The 19378-nt window shown below is 42.6% G+C and overlaps 1 protein-coding gene across 1 annotated transcript; it reads right to left on the bottom strand.

Moving 5' to 3' along the window:
- Nucleotides 1-1322: 1322 nt before the first annotated feature.
- LOC108799550 (dapper homolog 2-like) lies at nucleotides 1323-18795 on the bottom strand. The gene is made up of 7 exons (XM_018571424.1): nucleotides 18642-18795; nucleotides 18382-18470; nucleotides 17942-18052; nucleotides 15760-15840; nucleotides 13139-13241; nucleotides 6135-6395; nucleotides 1323-2997 (listed from the first exon to the last, which is right to left on the bottom strand). The coding sequence occupies exons 1-7, from the start codon at nucleotides 18793-18795 to the stop codon at nucleotides 1349-1351; spliced, it is 2448 nt and encodes an 815-aa protein (XP_018426926.1). The 3' UTR covers nucleotides 1323-1348.
- Nucleotides 18796-19378: the final 583 nt, after the last annotated feature.

Raw genomic sequence — 19378 nt, 5'->3', positions numbered from 1 at the left:
TGCTTCTGACAGCTGGGCGTAGCCAGCCGTGATCTTACGGCTGGCTCCGGCCACTTGCAGAGAGATCAGCGTCCCTGGTTACCTGCTAACCAGGGACACTGATCTCCAAACAGCTAACTCTCCCTGGCGCCCCGGGAGTCTCCTGCTCCCAGCCGCCAAGGAGAGAAACACTGCTGTGTCTTTTTTTTTTTTTTATTCTGACACGGAGCGATGTCAGAATAGAAAAAACAAATTCCCATTGAAATACATTGCTACATTACTATTGGCTATTTCAATTTGCAATAGCCAATAGTAAACTAGCATTGTACCCGCCCTCTGCTGATGGACATCGCTCCGTGTCAGAATAAAGAAAAACACAGCAGTGTTTCTCTCCTGGGCGGCCGGGAGCGGGAGGCTCCCAGAGCGCCCAGGAGAGGTTTTTTTTCTTTTGACGGCACCAGAGCCGCCGGACAATAGGGACCGAGCAGAACAGCCGAGCCGAATGCCGCTCAGCGGCATTCGGCTATGCACTCACTGCTGTTCGGCATCTATAAGAATAGACCGAACAGCAGTGAGTAGCCTGCCGGAGGGTCGGCTCAGCCGATCCAGAGCTTGGATCGGCTGAGTCGAACTCCTTCTGCACTTCGGGTCGGCCGAACATGCTGAGCATGTTAGGCCGACCTGAAGCCATGTGAAGCAAGCTGATGTACAGCTGAAATCAGCCGTACCAGCCTGAAATGAATAGCCGAACAATGTTCGGCTCACTTCACTTCAGGTCGGTCATTCACTCGGCTGCCTACGGCAGCTTAGTGAATAGACCCCTATATTGTAGTCATAACATAATTTAGGGCATTCAGTGAATGGGTGCACTTTTGCTTGTGGGATCTAAATAAAAAAAAAGAAGAATTTTCTTGCAACTAATAATATCCAAGATTTTAATTACCATAAGTGCATTGATTAATATCTTTATTCTGGTGATCGATTTACTGTAGGGATTTTTTTTTACTCCAGTGTATCAGAATTGCCCATAGCTGCCCAGCAGTTTTGCCAGGCCAGGAGTGCAGGAGTTATGGCAGCCTATACTTGATGACATCTTTTTTAACCATATAAGCTATGCAAGTATACATTGTTTTTGTATGCTTCTTCCACTTTGATAAATAAAATAAAAAAGTTAATATTCTAAAACACAAATAGGCTGCATAACGAAGGAGAATTCCTAAAGATTTCCAAGACCGGAAGAGAGGGCAACGGTTAAGAGTTTTGAACGGGCTCAGGTGAACTCAGGCAAACTGGGTTTGCACCAAGCTCAGCCTCATCTCTAGAAACCAGCTTTGTTAGGGATACTTGAACACATGTGGCAAGCACTGTTTTACATCATAGTTATAATTTTAAGAGAAGTTGGATGAAACCTCCTGATTTTTTTCTTTAGTGCTTTTGAAGCTTTGATACGAGAAACCTTGGGTTCTAGCTGTGAATGTCTGTTCAAGTGGGGAGCAACTGGTGTCTTAGGGGTATTATCAGCCCAATTTAGGCTCTCACAATTCAAAGAAAGGCTACTACCACTAGTAGTAGACTTTGAGTCACTATCACTGGATCCAATGTCTCCAAATCGATTTGTGGTGTACTCACTTGCTACCTCATCACTAGTCTCTATAACAGTGGAGTGAAAGAGAGAACACTCTGCTGAATATTCAGACTCACTTTGACCATGTATGTCCATGTGCCTGCAATGTTTAACCCCAGCCTTTTTTACTGGTTTTCTGTGGCCGTAGACAGTGTGAGGACTTCTGGAAAAATTACAAAGATGTTTGTTTACAGAAATATCTACCGATGACTGCCACTTGTGTTTTATATTCAAGTGGGAGTGAGCCTCCATTATATTGGGGGAGTACAATATCTTTGGGGAAGTATCAGCTTGAGCTCTATGTGTTCTACACTGATCAGAATATAAACTGTCTTTTGAATAGGACCTACGAGTTGCAGCAACAAAAAAAGATGGCTTTTTTATGGATCGTTTTCTGCCCACTTTTGGTTTGCAATGTTCAATACATTCATCTTTTAACCTTATGGGTTCTCTTAGTACTGGTTCTTCTACTATGTGTGCAGGGCTAGGCGTTATCCTTTTCTCACTGTTTCTTCTTTTTCTGTTTATTAGAAAATTTTTAGAAGTAGACATTCTTATTTTAATTTGATGGGACTCTCCAGGAATGAACTTAGCTTGAACAAACTCAAAATGTTCCAAATTCTTAGCTGCATGTATTCTTTTTTGAGGACTGTGCTTTTTGTGTGATGTATAAGACATTTGTTGTCCAGAATCTTGTGGTGCTTTGTTTGTAGAACAATTTAGGTTTATTAGCTTGTGCTGATGTACTGTATTTGGATGACTAGTAGAGAGGGACGGATTTCTTCTTGAAGGAACTGGGAGGGTGATTTTCAGATTCTCACTAACAATAAGATTTTTTTCTGCATCTTCCTTTGGCTGCAATTCTCTTTTTGTTATGTCTCCCTGCTCCTTTGTGTTATCTTCTATTAAAGAAACCCGACTTTGTCTTTGGAAGATACTGGTATTACTTATGCCAGTAGGGCAATGCTCTGATATAAGTGTCTGGTGTGGAAGAGCTGGGTGAGTCTTTTTGGCATTTCGCTGACAAAATCCAACCAGCCCAATTTCTTGGCTCTTTCTTATTTGCAGCAATTTGTTTATATGGCCCTTTGGTTTATTTTCTGCAGACAGAGCAGGCCTTGGTAAAAGGCCAGGGATAGTTTTGGAGTTGTTTTCTGTAGAATACTTTTGTGATTCAGTAGACAGAGAAAATAAAGGGCTCTGTAAAGCAACAGCATGGAGAGGACTTGGGTATGTGTAAATTTCATTTCTATTTTTGGAAACAAGGTCATTCTGATACTTTGGATCCACACTTTGAAAGAATATATCATCTTTGATATCAAATGTTGACATGCTTTCAAGGCCACTTGTGTTTTGAAATCCATGGTACAGTTGTATGAATCTTTCAAGGTCTCCTACAATATAAAAGCAGAGGGTAGTTAAAATGATATAGTAATGCTACGAATCACTAAATAATAAAATAGTGCCTTGTGGCTGTTACTTTAAATGGTTCCTTATGCCTACAAACTATTCTGTGAGAACCAATTACAAAACAAATCTAGCAGATGTTAGCTAACCATACGAAACATTTGATGGCTGTGATATCGGCCAAAAGATGTTACAGTACTGACTGACAGGGAACCCACATTTCTGTACATTGTGTACTTCTCTTTAAAACCCCTTAAATTCAGCAAATAACAGAAGCTGTGAAAAAATGAAACACACATGTCTTGCTAAAGTGGTGTGGCATTTTTTTTTCCAATTAGAAAATCAACAGACTGCACAGAAAGAACCTATAACCAGTTAACAGGTCTTTTGGAGAAGAGAATTATGGCATATTATTATGACGCAATACTTTATGCTATGGCTTTCATAATCTAAAGTAATCAAGTAGGAGGCCAATACTTAAAGTTTTGTTTTTAAATGCTTAAAGACAAACCATAGTCACTGTTATGTTTTTGTATATACACATGAAAGTTTAACCTAAAGCCAACACAATTTGGCCTAAAAATATTGCCTAAGTTAATGGAATGCTAAAAGCAACCATGTGCTCATTTTTTAAAAATGTGCCTGGTCTGCGAAGAAAAAAATAAAAAATAAAATTCAACTGGTATGCTGCCTGTGTCACTGATCTTTGATCTGTTGAACAGATAAGCTGAATGAAGAATCTTCAACATCAACACTTCTGGGAGATGCCTTGTCCCCCCTCTATGCACTTGGTTTCTTCTGGTGGCCCTTATGTCACTTCAGGACCCAGTTATGATATGGGGCTAGCCAGAGGAAACACAGCACTTAGCTGGAGACCAGGCATCACACCTGGGAGTGTGCCAGATGCTAAAGATTCTTCAGCAAGCTTAGCACTTCAAGAGATATATAATTGGTGGTGCAGTCTGCAGGATAGGCAAGTAATTATTTTCATAATGACAGTCACTTTGAGCTTAATCTTTCTCCATTTTTCACCTCTGGAGGCCTACATTTTATTATCTTTATAAATAGCTGAAAACAATGACCTGCAAAATTATTTTTTTTTAAAAGGGAGATATTTCCTGAAGTTGAACTTTAAAAGGACTCTGAAGTCCCCAGGGAAACTGACTGGCCATCAGTGGCAGCCCCAATGTTTCTCTCATGACAAAGGATGTGTCAGGATTGGAGAGGTGTTCAGTAGAGTGGGCAGTGGGGAAGGTGAGTATTTACTGTCTTCTTTTACAAGAATGCCTTGCTTCTCTGACTTGCGCATAGCGACAGGGTTGCTTTAATGTTATTCCTATTAGTAGTAAATGTTGCTCATAGATCATTACATTTTTAGGTGTTTAACTGTGGCACTGCATATATGTGGCATGTTTTTGTGCTGCGGGAGCATGGTTGAGTGAGAGCATGGAGACCAAGCATGGAGGCAGCTAAGAGGATCGGTTTCAAATCATGTGACTACTAATAAAAAGACACCTCTCCTGTATATCTTTCTCCTCTGTGAGAAAAAGGGGCACAATGGGGAGAATTTACCAAAACTGGAGCAGACAGATTCTGGAGCAGTGACTCATAGTAAGTAATTAGCTTCTATGTTTAGTTTGTTCAGTTAAGCTTTGAAAATGAAAGATAGGCTCTGATTGGTTGCCATGGGCAACCACTCCAGATTCTGTCTGCTTCAGTTTTGGTAAATTTAAAATGGTAAAAAAAAAGAATCATAATAATAATTCAGGGTTTGATCTAGGTTAAAGGTTTTATATTTAGGGGGTTATTCACAAAGCTGCTGAAGACAGTCGAGTGAATAACCCAGCCGAAGTGAAGTGAGCGAACAATATTTGGCTATTCACTACGGCTCAGTATGGCAGATTTCAGCCGTACGTTGGCTGAAATCAGCCGTACATCGGTCAGCGGCATTCAGCTCTGCTATTCTAGAATAGTCGAGCCGAATGCCGCTGCGTGGTACCGAGTAGAATAACAAACAGTGAAAAAAGTTGAAAAAAAGTTGAATAAATATTTTTTAAAGAGTAAATATTAAATTTAAAAAAGAGATTTTTAAAAAAATTTAGATAATATTGGGCAGAGCTAATAGTGACAGCTAGCTCCGCCCAACTGCTTCCCATTGGCCAGCACCTGCTAGAGTCTTCTAGCAGGTGCTGGCCAATGAGCAACAACTGAGTGGAGCCGGCTGTGACGTCACGGTTGGCTCTGCCTAGTTGTTATTGTTTAATGACAGATCAGTGTTCCCAGGCCTTCGGCTGCCCGTTCGCCCTGCTTCGGGTGTCACTTTTGCTCAGTCGAGCTGAAGTATATGCCTTCAGCTCGACTATAATGAATAGCCCGTACAGCAGCCTTTCGGTTCAACTGAACCGAAGGGCTCTGGCGGCCGAAGAGAGCCTTTGTGAATAACCCCATTGGTGTCAGCGTCATTGTGAGTGTTAAGCTGTGTATACACTGATAGCTTTTTGTATGAACATTTATACATAAAACCTATAGAAAATCTAATCTGAACATTTGATCATGTCATCAGAGACTTGTTGAGATTTGAATGAATGTTCAAAATTTAGTTTGATTTTAAAATTCGATTTTGGAATAAATGGAGTCTCCTGAATGAAAATCATATTCAATGTTTCAGTCATGGAAAAAGATCGTTAATATGACCCCCATTAACTAACTTTTTTCAAATATTTCAACCGTGTATTCCCAGCTTTATTGCCAGTATCAGGGTGTCTTAGGTAGATAAAAAAAAGCAAAATGTGCGCTATTGTTTCTGGGGTGCAAACAAAAAAAAATGCACACATTCATTCATTGAATGTCAGGAGTAGAAGAATTTATTGTGGTTTTGTTTGCTGGTGGGTCATGGCAATGGCAAAAAATAAATAGCTAGAGTTTAAAAATAGTTTTACAATTTTGGACCAGTTTTTCTGTTGGTAAAAAAAAACAAAAATCATGAAAAATACCTCAAAGGCCATTTACTGGGGAGTGAGTGTGTTTGTGTTTATTTTTACATGTTTTTTCTTCATAAAAGCAGAATATTAATAAACAAACATTGTCTTTAAACATAACGTGAATATTTCTTAATTTTTCATACCAGTTGAGACAGGTCTTCGACTTTCTTTCCCTTGAATATTTGAGAGAACGGAATTTATTCTTATATTGAGGATGTCTCCGGTATAAACGCACAAAGATTTCTCATCTGCTGATCTTGGTCGGTACTCAAAGTTTTTGAAATGGCTCTTATATTTTTGGGAGCAAGGCCTTACTTTGCTTGCTGATGACAAACATTCACTATATACAGATAAACAAGAATTGGATAGAGAACAGGAGCTGATATCACTCAGTTCATAAAAACCTGTTGGAAAATAGATATACATTTAGTGTTGTTGCAGTAAAATCTTTGATACAATAATTACAAGAATGGTTTTGTTTTTTTAATAAAATGAAGTGCTGGCATAGCAAAAGGCTCACAGCAGTAATAGCCACCAAAATACACCAGCTGCAGGATTTATAACATACCCCTATGGACAGGGCTTGACAAATCCACTCGTCCGTGACGAAAGGACGGCTGAGCCCGACGAGCAGCTTCCTGGCCGGCCGTTGTAATTACACGGCCGGTCGGGAGCTTTACATTCAAGTGATCGAGTGTCTCGAGATGCCTGATCGCTTGTATTACCAGCAGCTGTCACTGCCGTTGCCGGTTACGAGATACACTGTGCCCGATGCGGCCGAGACCGGCATGGCTCTGTGACAGGAGATCAAAGGGAGATCAGTACACAATCTCACTTTGATCTATTCTCCAGTCCCGGAATGCAGAAAGTGATGTATATTACTTCCTGCATTCAGTGTCACTCTCCAGCTACAGAAGCTGATGAAGCACATAGGGAGCTTCTTAGCCTCCCAGCCCCCCATGTGATAGCAATAAAGTTGTGTAAAAAAAATAAAGCATTAAAAAAATTAAAAAAGAAAAAAAATGTTTTTTAAGTCCTCTGCCCCCCACATACACATATGCGTCGGGTGCGCCTACGTGCGAAAACAACAATTGCGCCTATTGTGCCACACGTTACATATAACCACGATTGTCGGAGTGTGAGCAATAATTTTAGGGCCATTAATTACTGATAACACTAAACTGATGAGCTTTAATGCATTTTAAGCGTCGCCTATGGCCAATTTTCGGTGTGGTTGGTTTTTGCGATTTTGCGGGCGTGCGCAATTTTAAGGCTTGACATGTTTGGTGACTTATTAACCCGACGTGACCCCGTTTTTTATGTTTTACCAAAAATATGGGTAAGAATAGATGTTTTATAAAATAACGTAGGGAAACTTTTTTTTTTTTTTTAAATTACTGTACTTTTTTCATTATCTGGTAAAAAATAACCCCCCCAGCGGTGATTTTAAATACCACCAAAAGAAAGCTCTATCTGTCCCCAAAACATGTTAACATAAATTGCAAGGCTATAGTCCGGTCATGCTGACTGGTGACATTTTTGACTGACTGGTGAGACACCCTAAAATTTTTCAAGCCCTGCCTATGGAGGTCAACTATGAGTTACAAAGCCTTCATGTGGAGGAAGTGCTGGTTTTGAGGTTGAGAGGTTTTGAGCAACTGATCAATGCCAGTCACCACAAGGGCAAAACAATTGTTTTCGATGTGCCCCGTTCACATCACAATGCAGATGTGCACTGGATGGCAGCACAGGTCAATGCACCAGAGCACACCGTGCTGCTGTGCGGAGACCCGAAAAAAAGAGTGCACACTCCAAAGTAAGGTTAAAAAAAAACAAAACTAAAAACAGTGTGATATGCTGGCTTATCCCCATCAGCCCTTTCATCGCCCCAGGCTCTCCCCCGTGGCAGACCTCACTCAGCAATCTACACTGCACCACACTAAAAATTTGCATTTTAGCATGCAAGCTAGTGTGAATGAGCCCTTAAATAAAGCAAGTACACATAGAAATTACTGAAAATATGAATTATAGAACTTTGACACTTCTACACTGTTCTCTATTTTAGACACAGTTAAGAATATAAATAGGGGATTGAAGCCTTCACTTTCCATCTAGGACTCTACCACTTGTTTCCTGTAAGTGCATACACAGATCCCAGATTTGAGTGGTAAAATCTGACCAGCTACTCACAGCACATGGTAATTCCCAGCCCTCTCCAGGTATGCGAGTATACATACTATTCCCTTGTATAAAAAAAAAAGAGACTATAAATTAAGTTTTAATTGCTGAGGAATTCTGCTACCAGTAATAGTAGCAGAGAACCACACATCCCTGTTTTAAGATCCAACCCTTTTAGGAGTTTTGCACTGGGATGCCGTCCCCATGACTAGAGCTGCAGCTAACGATTATTTTCATAATCGATTAGTTAGCCGATTATTTAGTTCGATTAATCGGTTAATCGGATAAAAAAAAAAAAGGCTCCAGTGATGGACTACTAGTTTCTATTGAGATTGTAGTCCATCACAGGAGCAAGCTTGGCACGGTGGCAGTAAAAAAAAGTGTGGTGTGCAGTATAGTACATTTTACAGCGGCGCAATGCAGAATACCAGTTGTCGGCGAGCAGCGGCGTTGTTGGTTGTCGGCGGGCAGCGGCGAGTCGGGAAGCTTGCCGGGAGGAGAGGGCCAGACGCATGTCCTCAGCGTGGGCGTGGCTAAGCGGCGTCGCGTGAGCGGGCTTACCGGCGTCGATCGTCGATTTTAATTGAATAATTGCTGCAGCTCTAGTGAACAGGTGCTAGTCCTTTCCTATGTGAACAGGGAGGAAAGTGCTAACCACATGAGCAAAATGGAACATCATTCAAGTTGCACTAGTTTGTATTAAGGGCAGGCAAGGATCAGCTTATTTTAATAGTGAGCACTTTTCAATTTAGTCAGAATCTCTCAAGGAAACCTCTTATTATTGAAAAGGGAGGGGGGAGGGCTCTTTTCAATAATAAGAGGTTTCCTTGAGAGATTCTGACTAAATTGAAAAGTGCTCACTATTAAAATAAGCTGATGTCATTACATCCAGATCACTACAGTTGCATTTCTAGTGTAGTCCACTCCTGACTTACTTTTAGAAGGTGGGCCCTCAATTGTCTGCAGGCCAGCGGCGGGTGAGGGAGCTCACGGCGAGGAGGAGACCAGCGGTGGACATGGCTTTTGCGGCGACTGAGGGAGCTCACGGCTAGGAGGAGACCAGCGGCCGGCATGACTTATGCGGCGGGTGAGGCAGCTCGCGGCGGGTGAGAGAGCTCACGGCTAGGAGACGAGCAGCGTGCGCGGCTTCGGCCTGTTCGGTGGGCGTGGCTTATGCGGCGGCCTGTGCGGTGGGCACGTCGGGAGCAGCGTGTGACGCGTGACGTGCGACTCAGGCCGCGTGCGGAGCCCCGAACAGGCTAAGCAATCGATAGCCGACGAATCGCCGATCGAAAACGTTGCCAAAACGTTTTCAATCGTCGATTTTAATCGATTAACTGTTGCAGCTCTGCCCATGACACACATTGTTCACACGTTAGTGAACGCATCCTGGTGGAGACATTCTTTTTTCCTCACCACACACTGTTCCCTCAGGTGTGTCCACAACACTAAATGAGTGCTCTCTAGATTTTGTTTTCAACTAGGTGGCATAAGTAGCTAGGTGGTCACAGAAACAAAAGGCAATGTAAAACCGCTAACAAATGAAAACCTTGGACAAATGTTTATGAAATCTGCATTTTCAGTAAAAATTAATTTTTAGTGCACACAAACACAAATATATATTCCACATATAAAATTATTTAATATAAAAGGATAGGTCTTTAGAAGTAATAAATATATCCAGCTAAAAACTTGCGTACACTTGCGAAACATGGATAAACTATGATACCCAAACTTTTAAGTAGGCAATGCATTAAAAACCTCTACACTTTAGAATGAAACCTAAATGACAGCCCTAAGATAATCCTTCTACTTCTGGCATTCATAGGGATACCTAATATGCATCAGACAAAGGCATTTACATATGCATGTCTGTACTAATGTCATCTATGTATATGCCTGTGCATGGAACGGGGTTAATTATGTTAATTTACCAAATATTTTTTATGTGGCAGAACAGATGTAGTAGTGGCAGGTTCTTTTCATGGAGCCATTAAGTTCTATTAGACCCCTGATGCCTCCTCTGCCCATACAAATATAAGACACCAGTCAGCTGATGTCAGCTGATGCTGCAGGTTTCTAACAGCTGTGAACCCGCAAGTGCTGAGCACTTCTGGGTATTCAGCCTAGAGAAGACTGGTGAACAGGGGTTCACCAATATCTGCCACTCTCTATCCTAAAACCTCTGAAACAGTTCTGTGCTCACAGAGAAGACAGGGGACCAGGAGGTGGGAGCAGGCTTTATTATTGAAACCAGATGGTTGCCAAGAAAAATGGCCACAGCAGCCACAAAAGAGGTCTAGGAGAACTTTGCTAAACATTTTTCACACCCCTTAATGTATATTTACCCTATTTATCTATTTGCTATATATTCACATTTCTAAAGTAACTTTTCATTCTAATGTCCGCATGTTTTCTGGAAGCCCCCCACCCACAAAATGTTCTCTGGCCACTTTGCCACTTATCCAACCACACAACTTTCTCTGGTACAGTTCCTCTAACTGTGCACACTATATTCCCTGACAGCTCTGTCCCAATCCACACTCGCTGGCAGCTCTCCTACCAACTGTCCATACTACAGTCTCTGGTAGCCCTCTTCGTACGGTCTCTGTTCTTTTGCAGGTCCCCCTGTTGATAATACATCCTAATTATGTCTCTGCCTGTTCCCACTGCCCTCCATTCCCATCTCTCTGTATGATACTGTCTGCTGCATTGAGCACTACACACTTGCAGTTAGTTGAAGTACTTGAGGTATTGCCATTTCCCAAGTTTACATTGGTGTATAAAAAGAGCATGCAGAGTCAAAAGCAGATTATAGTGGAACTCCAGAGATTCCAAGCCACCAAACAAGCCCAACAGTTTTGTTTAGACACACTGATTCCACTCTCATCAGCTCAGTTCACACTTGCCTGCTTTAGTACTACGTCCAATTAGAATGCAGATAGATAATCTCCCAAAATATTGGCCAAAGTTGGTAATGATATGTACTTTGGCCAATAATTTGTTATAACAGTACAAATTGCTGTATAAACTTGGAACTGGAATATTTTATGCATTTTTTTTCTGTGTGCTAACCACTGTTGTATCTTTTAGGCCTGGGTTTTGCGTGTTTAACGTCTGGCCATTAATATCAATACGCTAGAATCTGCTCACAAAAACGTGCAACTTAATTTATAGGCATAAACTGTGTAGGTGACAGCGTTTTTGCACGTTTCTAGGTGTGAACCCAGCCTTAAGCTGGCAATACAACTGTTAATTTCTTTCGTTCAACCCACGGGCTGAACGAAAGAAATTGACGCGATTCCTCCATTAAACACAAACAGCGTGTCGATCGAGGAAGCCCCGCTGTTTGTATTGTATTCTGATAGGTGCCCCCGGCACCTGCCAGAATACCCGATCAGAAGAGGCAGCTCATTGATTGTCCAGCCAGCTCCTTTGATCAGCTGACCAAGGAATGCCGGGTGAAGGGGAGCTGACAGTCCCATACACTAGCCAAATTTCGGCCAGTACATTAAAAAACGTCTGAAATTCGGCCATTGTATAGGCACCTTTACACGGAGATCTATATACCACAGGAGATGATAGTGCGTTATAAATCAATACAAATATTTATAAAAATGATGTTCATTCAATGGAGAATCATCAAGATTTCTAGTAAGCCCCTTCAATTGTTAACTGGGTCACCTGCCACTCAGTCCCACCCTATTATTATGTCAGCTGTTTTAAGCCTCGACCCTGGAAATTTGGTAAGCAGTGGGGAAACATTTGGGATGCAGTGGGACTGGCTTTGTCAAAGTTTTCCTTCCAGTACTTCCTAAGTAGTGGCTTCTGTATAAGTGTTGGTAAGGAGAAGGCGGCACATTATTGCAGTACACATTACAGTTTAATGCAGAAACTGTTCTTAACCTTTGCAGTGGGGCGATCCCCACACTGTAAGGGTTAAGTGCTTGTTTTTGTCTAGGTGCTAAAATAATAATAATAAAAAAACGTTATATTCACCTGATCCTCAGAGCCAGGTTGCTCTTGACTGGTCCCTGGAGCCTCTGTCTCTCTACCTATTCTGCAGCAGTCTAAGATCCCCAAGTCATTATATTCTATACATAGTATATGGGACGTGAGGACGCTGAGAGCCAATCCATCGCTGCAGCGGAGGAGATGACAGGCTGGTGGGAGCACTGACAGCTGGCCGGCTCCGTGGTTCAGGTGAGTATAACATTTTGTTAGCACCTAGACAAAAAAGAGCACTTAACTCTTGCAGTGCTGGGGTAGCCCCACTGCAAGGGTTAAGAACAGTTTTAGGTAAAGGACATTAAATTAAATAGGTAAGGACATTTAACAGCATCCTCCCTGCCTCCAAAGTTCAGTGATCAGCGCGCCGCTGATGGGGCCTGAAAGCGAGCTGCCGGGTGTACGAGGAGGCGTGGCCAGGGCCGAGGGAGAAGCCCGACTCCTCCCCCCTTCCCTTCGTTAGCCGACAGAGCCACTCGGGGAAGGGGGGAGGAGTCCGGTGACGACGATGTCCGTGACGTCACCGGATCTCCGACGGAAGACCCGGAAGCCGGCGGAGAGGTGAGTAACTTTGATCGATCAAAATAATTTTGATCGATCAAAGAAATTAACGATTTATTGATGGCACACCCGAAAATATCTCACGGCACACTAGTGTGCCGCGGCACAGTGGTTGAAAAACGCTGAACTAGTGAAATAGCTTTTATGGAGCACAAACAATGAAAAAAGGCTAGATGAAGATGGAGAAGCATGCACTACTTGGACACTGGCAAACCAGTTTTTCTCTTCTTGATTTTGGATTTTATATCCAGACTTAAGCTGACCATACACTGATAGATTTTCATATGAACGTTCAATACGAAAAATCTCATCAGATTTTTACATACAATACAATTTTAAGAAAAAACACAAAAGTTAACTTTGGTTTTACTGTTCTGACACATTTGGTATGTTTTCTTACCTGAGCTTGGCCTGCTATCACTTTCTAGATTTTCTGTTGATGATTTGTCTTCATCTAGTTTGAGGGCACTTATTTGTTGATCAAGGTGATTCCTCAAGTGAGACTAAAACAAAACAAATACAATACAAGTCAGCTGCAATTTAGCTGGTGTTTTACTCTACTAGGAACCTTTATTTCTTAAACTTCATGAATTTAAAGACCTGTCATCACCGATTTTAGGCTTTCACTGTCAAAAACTTTCCATTACTTATATATGATCTAGATATTATAATAAACTAGCCTAACAATTTGGATATGTTTTAATAACTTTGAAGCATGTCCTAAATACTGAGTTGCACATTGTTGAAGTGAAAGTAAATGCATCGGAATGTCACGTCATTAAATCACGTTCTTCTGGATCGATTTCCATTTCAGAAATAGTACATATCATTTCAGTTTAGGAAGAGGGATCATTCTAAAAGCTCAAGTTAGTAATGTGCGTTAGTCACATGGCACATTTGGAAGAGATTTTCTATTAAAAAAACCACACACACCACCAAAAGTCCATAGAAAATTGAAAAATGTTATGAAATACTTTGTGGCCAATAAATGTAAAATACTTCCACTTTAACAATCCATTGTTCTCTTACATCCTATCTGTATTAACAAAGGTATTAATATAATTACAGACTGACGTAATAAAGAAACTTGCCAGTTTTTGATCAGTAATAACATACCAATGGTCTTATTTAATAAATCCATGGAAACAATTAGAATTCACTTTGCTGAAACCGAAGCATTGCAAGATGGATTCTGATTAGTTGCGATTGGTACTGCAGTTTGTATTTAGTCTGAAAGTGATCTACAAGCAAGACTTTTTCCAGCACTGTTCTTATGTTTGTTGTTTTTTTTTTTAAAATAAATAACTGCAAAATTGTACATTCAATTGATGCATTGTTCTCTCATGTACTTATAGTTTACAATAGCAATTGCACAAAGAGTCTCTGTGCCATCCTTGGTAAATCTTATCCATAGCCTGTGTTAACAAGGATGTATAAATTGTATAGAAGCTGCTCATCATTCACTTAGAGAAATTAGTATATAAGAAATGTACGTACAAGCCAGTGGTGCAACTACTGCCATAGCGACCCACGCGGTCGCTATGGGGCCCGGAGCAGAGGGGGGCCTGGTCAGGAGGTCGGGCTCAGCAACATAAGTTAGGGTTAGTAGAGGAGATCTTGGCCATGCGATAGGAGGTTCGTACCGAAGGGATAAGTCAAGAATAAACAATTCACACGTTGCAAGCGGCATAGCCATGTTTACCACAGTATCCTGCGTTTGCATCTGTGTATATAGTTGTTGCCATGCTTAAATAGATACATCGACTGTGGGTGAAACTGGAGACCTGGGAAATCAAGGCCATATGCTCCCAAGCAAATAGTGAAACAAGTTGCGTTTTAGGCACCAAGAACTGCTCTATCCCGCACCACTGAATGTCAGAGGGGGGACCAACCCAATGTCTCAACTGATCTAGAACACAAGCCAGGTAATACTCTCTCAAATCCATCAAACCCATACCTCCCACCGTCCTGGGTTTTATTAAATGTGCATAAGAGCATCAAGCTCTTTTACCTTGCCAGATACTGTATATCTGGTCAATATAGAGCATAATGATTTGAAAAACTGGTCATTGAGGTTGATCTGGACTGTGCGGAATAAGTACAATATACGAGGGAGGATTAACATTTTGAAAGCTGCAAAACGTCCTGACCATGTTAGTTCTCATTTGGATAGTTTGAGCAGATCTCCTGGGAGCGCTGTCAGCAGTGGGGAGTAGTTTGCCCTAAACAAAATCAGTGGTACGGGATGTCAGCTGTATGCCCAAATAAGACAGCTTACCTGTGGTCCACTTATAAGGGAAAGATGGAGAGAGCAGTCTGGAGCGTGGGAGGGATTCCCAAGTTTAGTATATGGGATTTAGATGCATTGAGTTTATAATATAAAAACATGACTAAACCTTTGTATGGCTCTTTGAACTGCTTCCAGAGACGAAGCGGGGTTGGTTAACATAAAGATATCATCCGCAAAAAGGTGTATCTTATGTTGGTTTCTGTTGAATGAAAACCCTGTGATGCTATTAAATTATAGGCTCCCCTTAGGTTCAGTTTCGTGAAAATCTTAGAACCCTTGTCGGTCAAAGAGTTCAGTGATGAGGGGAATCGGATACGCATTCTGAACGGTAATACGATTGAGCCCTCTATAATCGATGCATAGTCGATGCATGGTCGAAGCTCCCCTCCCTTCTTTTTGACAAAAAAAAGAATCCAGCCCCAGCAGGGGACATGGATTTGCAGATAAACCCTCTAGCTAGGGCGCCTGAGACATACTCCTCCATCGCCTTGTTCTCCGCAACTGAGAGAGGATACACTCTACCACGAGGCGGGACAGACCCAGGGAAAAGATCAATGGCACAGTTGTACGGTCTGTGAGGAGGAAGAGCACCGGCCGGAACCTTATCAAACAGATCCGAGAACTCCCTGTACTCTTCAGGCAATTCGGAGACAGATGCAGTACATAGGAGCCCCGTGGGTCTTCGCAAACATTTGGCAGAAGATTGATCAGACCAGGACAAAATCTCAGACCTTCCCCAAATCAAGCCTGGGATTATGGGTCTGGAGCCACCGATAACCCAGAACCACCGGAAAGTGCAGGGAGGAGATCACCTGAACGTGCACAAAGAGTATCAGTTAATGGCACCTTTTTAGAATGGGTGGAGGTCATGAGTGGCGTGCCCCAGGGTTCTGTGCTGGGTCCCATGCTTTTTAACCTATTTATTAATGATATCGGGGAGGGAGTGAGTAGCCATGTCTCAGTGTTTGCTGATGATACGAAAATCGGGAGGGTAATAGACACGGATTCAGACATTGTAACATTACAGGAGGACCTGGAGAAAATCGGGGAGTGGGCAACTGTATGGCAGATGAAGTTCAATGTCGATAAATGTAAGGTAATGCACTTTGGAGTTAAAAATAGGCAAATGGACTATACACTTATGGGTGTGCCTCTTGGGAAGTCGGAAACGGAGAAGGATTTGGGGGTCATTATAGACCGCAGACTGAAGAATAGCTTGCAGTGCCAGACTGCTGTAAACAAAGCAAGCAGAGTCCTGTCTTGCATTAAGAAGGGAATGTATTGCAATTTTGCCACTTTATAGATCACTGGTTCGGCCACATCTGGAGTATGCGGTCCAGTTTTGGTCACCAATACTCAGAAAGGATGTCCTTGAGCTGGAAAAAGTCCAGAGGAGGGCAACCAAACTTGTTAAGGGGTTCGAGCACCTGAACTATGAAACAAGGTTGTTAAAATTAAATATGTTCTCTTTGGAGGTTAGGAGACTAATGGGGGGACATGATCTTATTGTATAAACTATTTAAGGGTGACAGCAACATTATTAACAAACTGTTTATGGTTAGCTCCGTAACAAAGACAAGAGGGCACAACCAAAAATTGGTGGAAAAAAAATTTCAACACACAGGGCGCAAGGGGTTCTTCACAGTCAGAGCGGTTAAGGTCTGGAACTCGCTGCCGCAGGAAGTGATCTCAGCTAAGAGTGTGGAATCATTCAAGAAACTCCTGGACGAGTTCCTTGGAGACCATAACATACAGGGGTACAGGTACGCCTAAGAACAAAATACCACATGGACTAATACACACGCACACACCTGCTCAAACATAAATGCATACAAACAATAAGTTGGACTTGATGGACTTATGTCTTTATTTAACCTCAAATACTATGTAACTATGTAACCTGGAACTGGATAGTCTCATAATGTACCAATCATTTTTTTTTCCCTTTTACATTTTTATTGAATATAAGAAAAAGTAAAATGACATACAATGGGATCATACATATCACATCATCCAAGCGGAGTGCCGCATAACCGTCAATCATAGAGGGTACAATAAGGACCATGATGTTGGAAAGTCCCGCATAATACATCAAAACATCAAGACTGAGAGGTTAACATTCATTTTACAATGAAATGGTTATGCAGGATGAACGGTCCTTTAGCTCGGTAACCAGAACTCAATAGGCTAAGAGCTTGGTATGTGGTAGTACCATCAAGTAAACAAAGACAAATAGTAAGACAACACAAAAAAAAACGTGAATCACATAAAGATAGAGGCAGTGAAGACGAGCATTAGAAAGCAATGAGTCCCACGTGGTAATACCACCGGGGACTCCAGGGTAGATCAGAGGGTGGGGTGATACAGGGGGGAGGGCACCAAGTGTATCCTCTGGGACATACTCCAGTGAGGGTACTTTCCTTCATCCTTTAAAGGGGTCACAAAGGATCAGTAGGTGACTGGTGGGTATTCTAGTCATCTATGCAGGGTCATGTTTGAGTTCTGCATAGACCTTCCCATGACAAAAGTGGGTCCATGGTGCCCACATTCTAGAAAAAATTGGTAAGTTTGTCTTGTTTGGTAAAAAAAGAGTTCAATTTCAAAGATTTGCCTGGAATTTACCTGATTAATCCATTCGGTGAGTGATGGGGTTTTAACGTCTCTTCAAAGTCTGGGTATCAATGATCTAGCTGCATTAATCAGATGCTTGCTGAGAGAATTTTGAGGTCCCCCACTATCGTCATCATGGATATGTAGTAGATAGGCACCCGGTTGAAAGGCCAGCTGTTCACCAGTTATTTGACAGATAAGATCGTGAACCTGTCTCCAATAAGTTTGAAGGGCACACAACCAAAAGATGTGGAGAAGTGTACCCCGGGCAGAGGTGCACGTCTCATAATGTAAAGTCCCTACCACCATGGTAAGAGGAGCGGTCTCGAGAGTGATGAGGGCAGGCTGCAATGGTCTGCCATCAATGGCCTCAATAGCCAACAGAGTGGTACGAGGTTGTGTGGGTATCAGACTCTGAGAGACAAAAAAAGCGTCAATAAGCATACCCGCAGCACCGGAGTCAATCAGAGCCGAAGAACCACCGAGGAGTCTGCCCATTAGTACCACAGTGACCAGAGGCTTCTCCTTAAGAAGCCCTAGGGACAAAGAAACCCCACCTAAGATCCGTCCTATGGAGTCTTAGGTGCGAGCGTTTCCCGGCCGTGTGGTACATGACCTCAAAAGATGACCTGTGAGGCCACAGTAGAGACATAGCCCCTCTCGTCTCCTATAGGCACTTTCAGCCTCGGACAAACGTGTAACTCCCAGTTGCATGGGTTCAATACCTCCAGTAGACAACTCACCCGACGTTGAGGGAGGGGAGGAAAACGAGGGAGCCAACTTGTTAGGAGGCCTACGCAGGTGCTCTTTAAATGAAGGCCTCTCACGGAGCCTGGTGTCAATGAGAATCAGGAATTACAACAGCTCCTCCAGATCTCTAGGCAATTCCTTAGCAGCCACTTCATCCCATGGAAGAATGCTGCCACCAGTGCCTCATTATTCCAGCCTACATCTGCTGCTAGGGTACGGAACTCTATGGTATACTCGGCTACAGTTCGCATACCTTGCCGGATGCACATAAGCAGTTTAGCGGCAGAGAGGGATCGAGCTGGTACATCAAATACCCGTCTGAAGAAGGCCACAAATTCAGGGTAGTTGAAAATAATGGGCTTATCGTTCTCCCAAGGTGGATAAGCCAAGGCTAATGCTTTATCCATCAATAAGGATATCAAGAACCCGACCTGTCGCCAGGAAGTGCCTGCGGAACCAACTCAAAATAGATTCCCACCTGGTTCAGGAATCCGTGGCAATGATTGGGGTCACCCCCATAGCGTTGGGGTAAGGGAGCTTGACCCGACATGGCCCTTCCAGGTGTAGGCTCAGGAGCAACGGAAGGACCAGCAGGGGTAGCGGCAGGGCCTGGAGGCGAGGCATTAGCTGGGTCCAAATGAGCGAGAGCAGGGTCTGCAGGACCTGAGCGAACCGCTCCATTCTTTGATCCTGTGAATCCAGCCTCGAAAAAATAGTCTACAACGGAGAGGGACTAGGGTTTACACTAGCACCGTCTCGATTCATGGCCCTTGCATAATGTCAGAGCACATTGAAAACCAGACAAGCATAAGGTGCTAGTTAAAATATTTATTAAGAACAGTGTCCACAGGAGCAAGCAGAATCTTATACCGGAACAAGCCAGAGTCAGGAGCCGGAGTGGGTAGTCGTCCAAGCCAGGTCAGGAACACGGAGATCAGCGTTGTCAGGAACAAGCCAGGAGCCAGGAAATCAGCGTGGTCAGGAACAAGC

The sequence above is a fragment of the Nanorana parkeri genome, unplaced genomic scaffold, assembly GCF_000935625.1.
Source record: "Nanorana parkeri isolate BGI_ZX_2015 unplaced genomic scaffold, ASM93562v1 scaffold1753, whole genome shotgun sequence".
Classification (NCBI taxonomy): domain Eukaryota; kingdom Metazoa; phylum Chordata; class Amphibia; order Anura; family Dicroglossidae; genus Nanorana; species Nanorana parkeri.
This window is presented reverse-complemented; position numbering and strand designations above follow the sequence as displayed.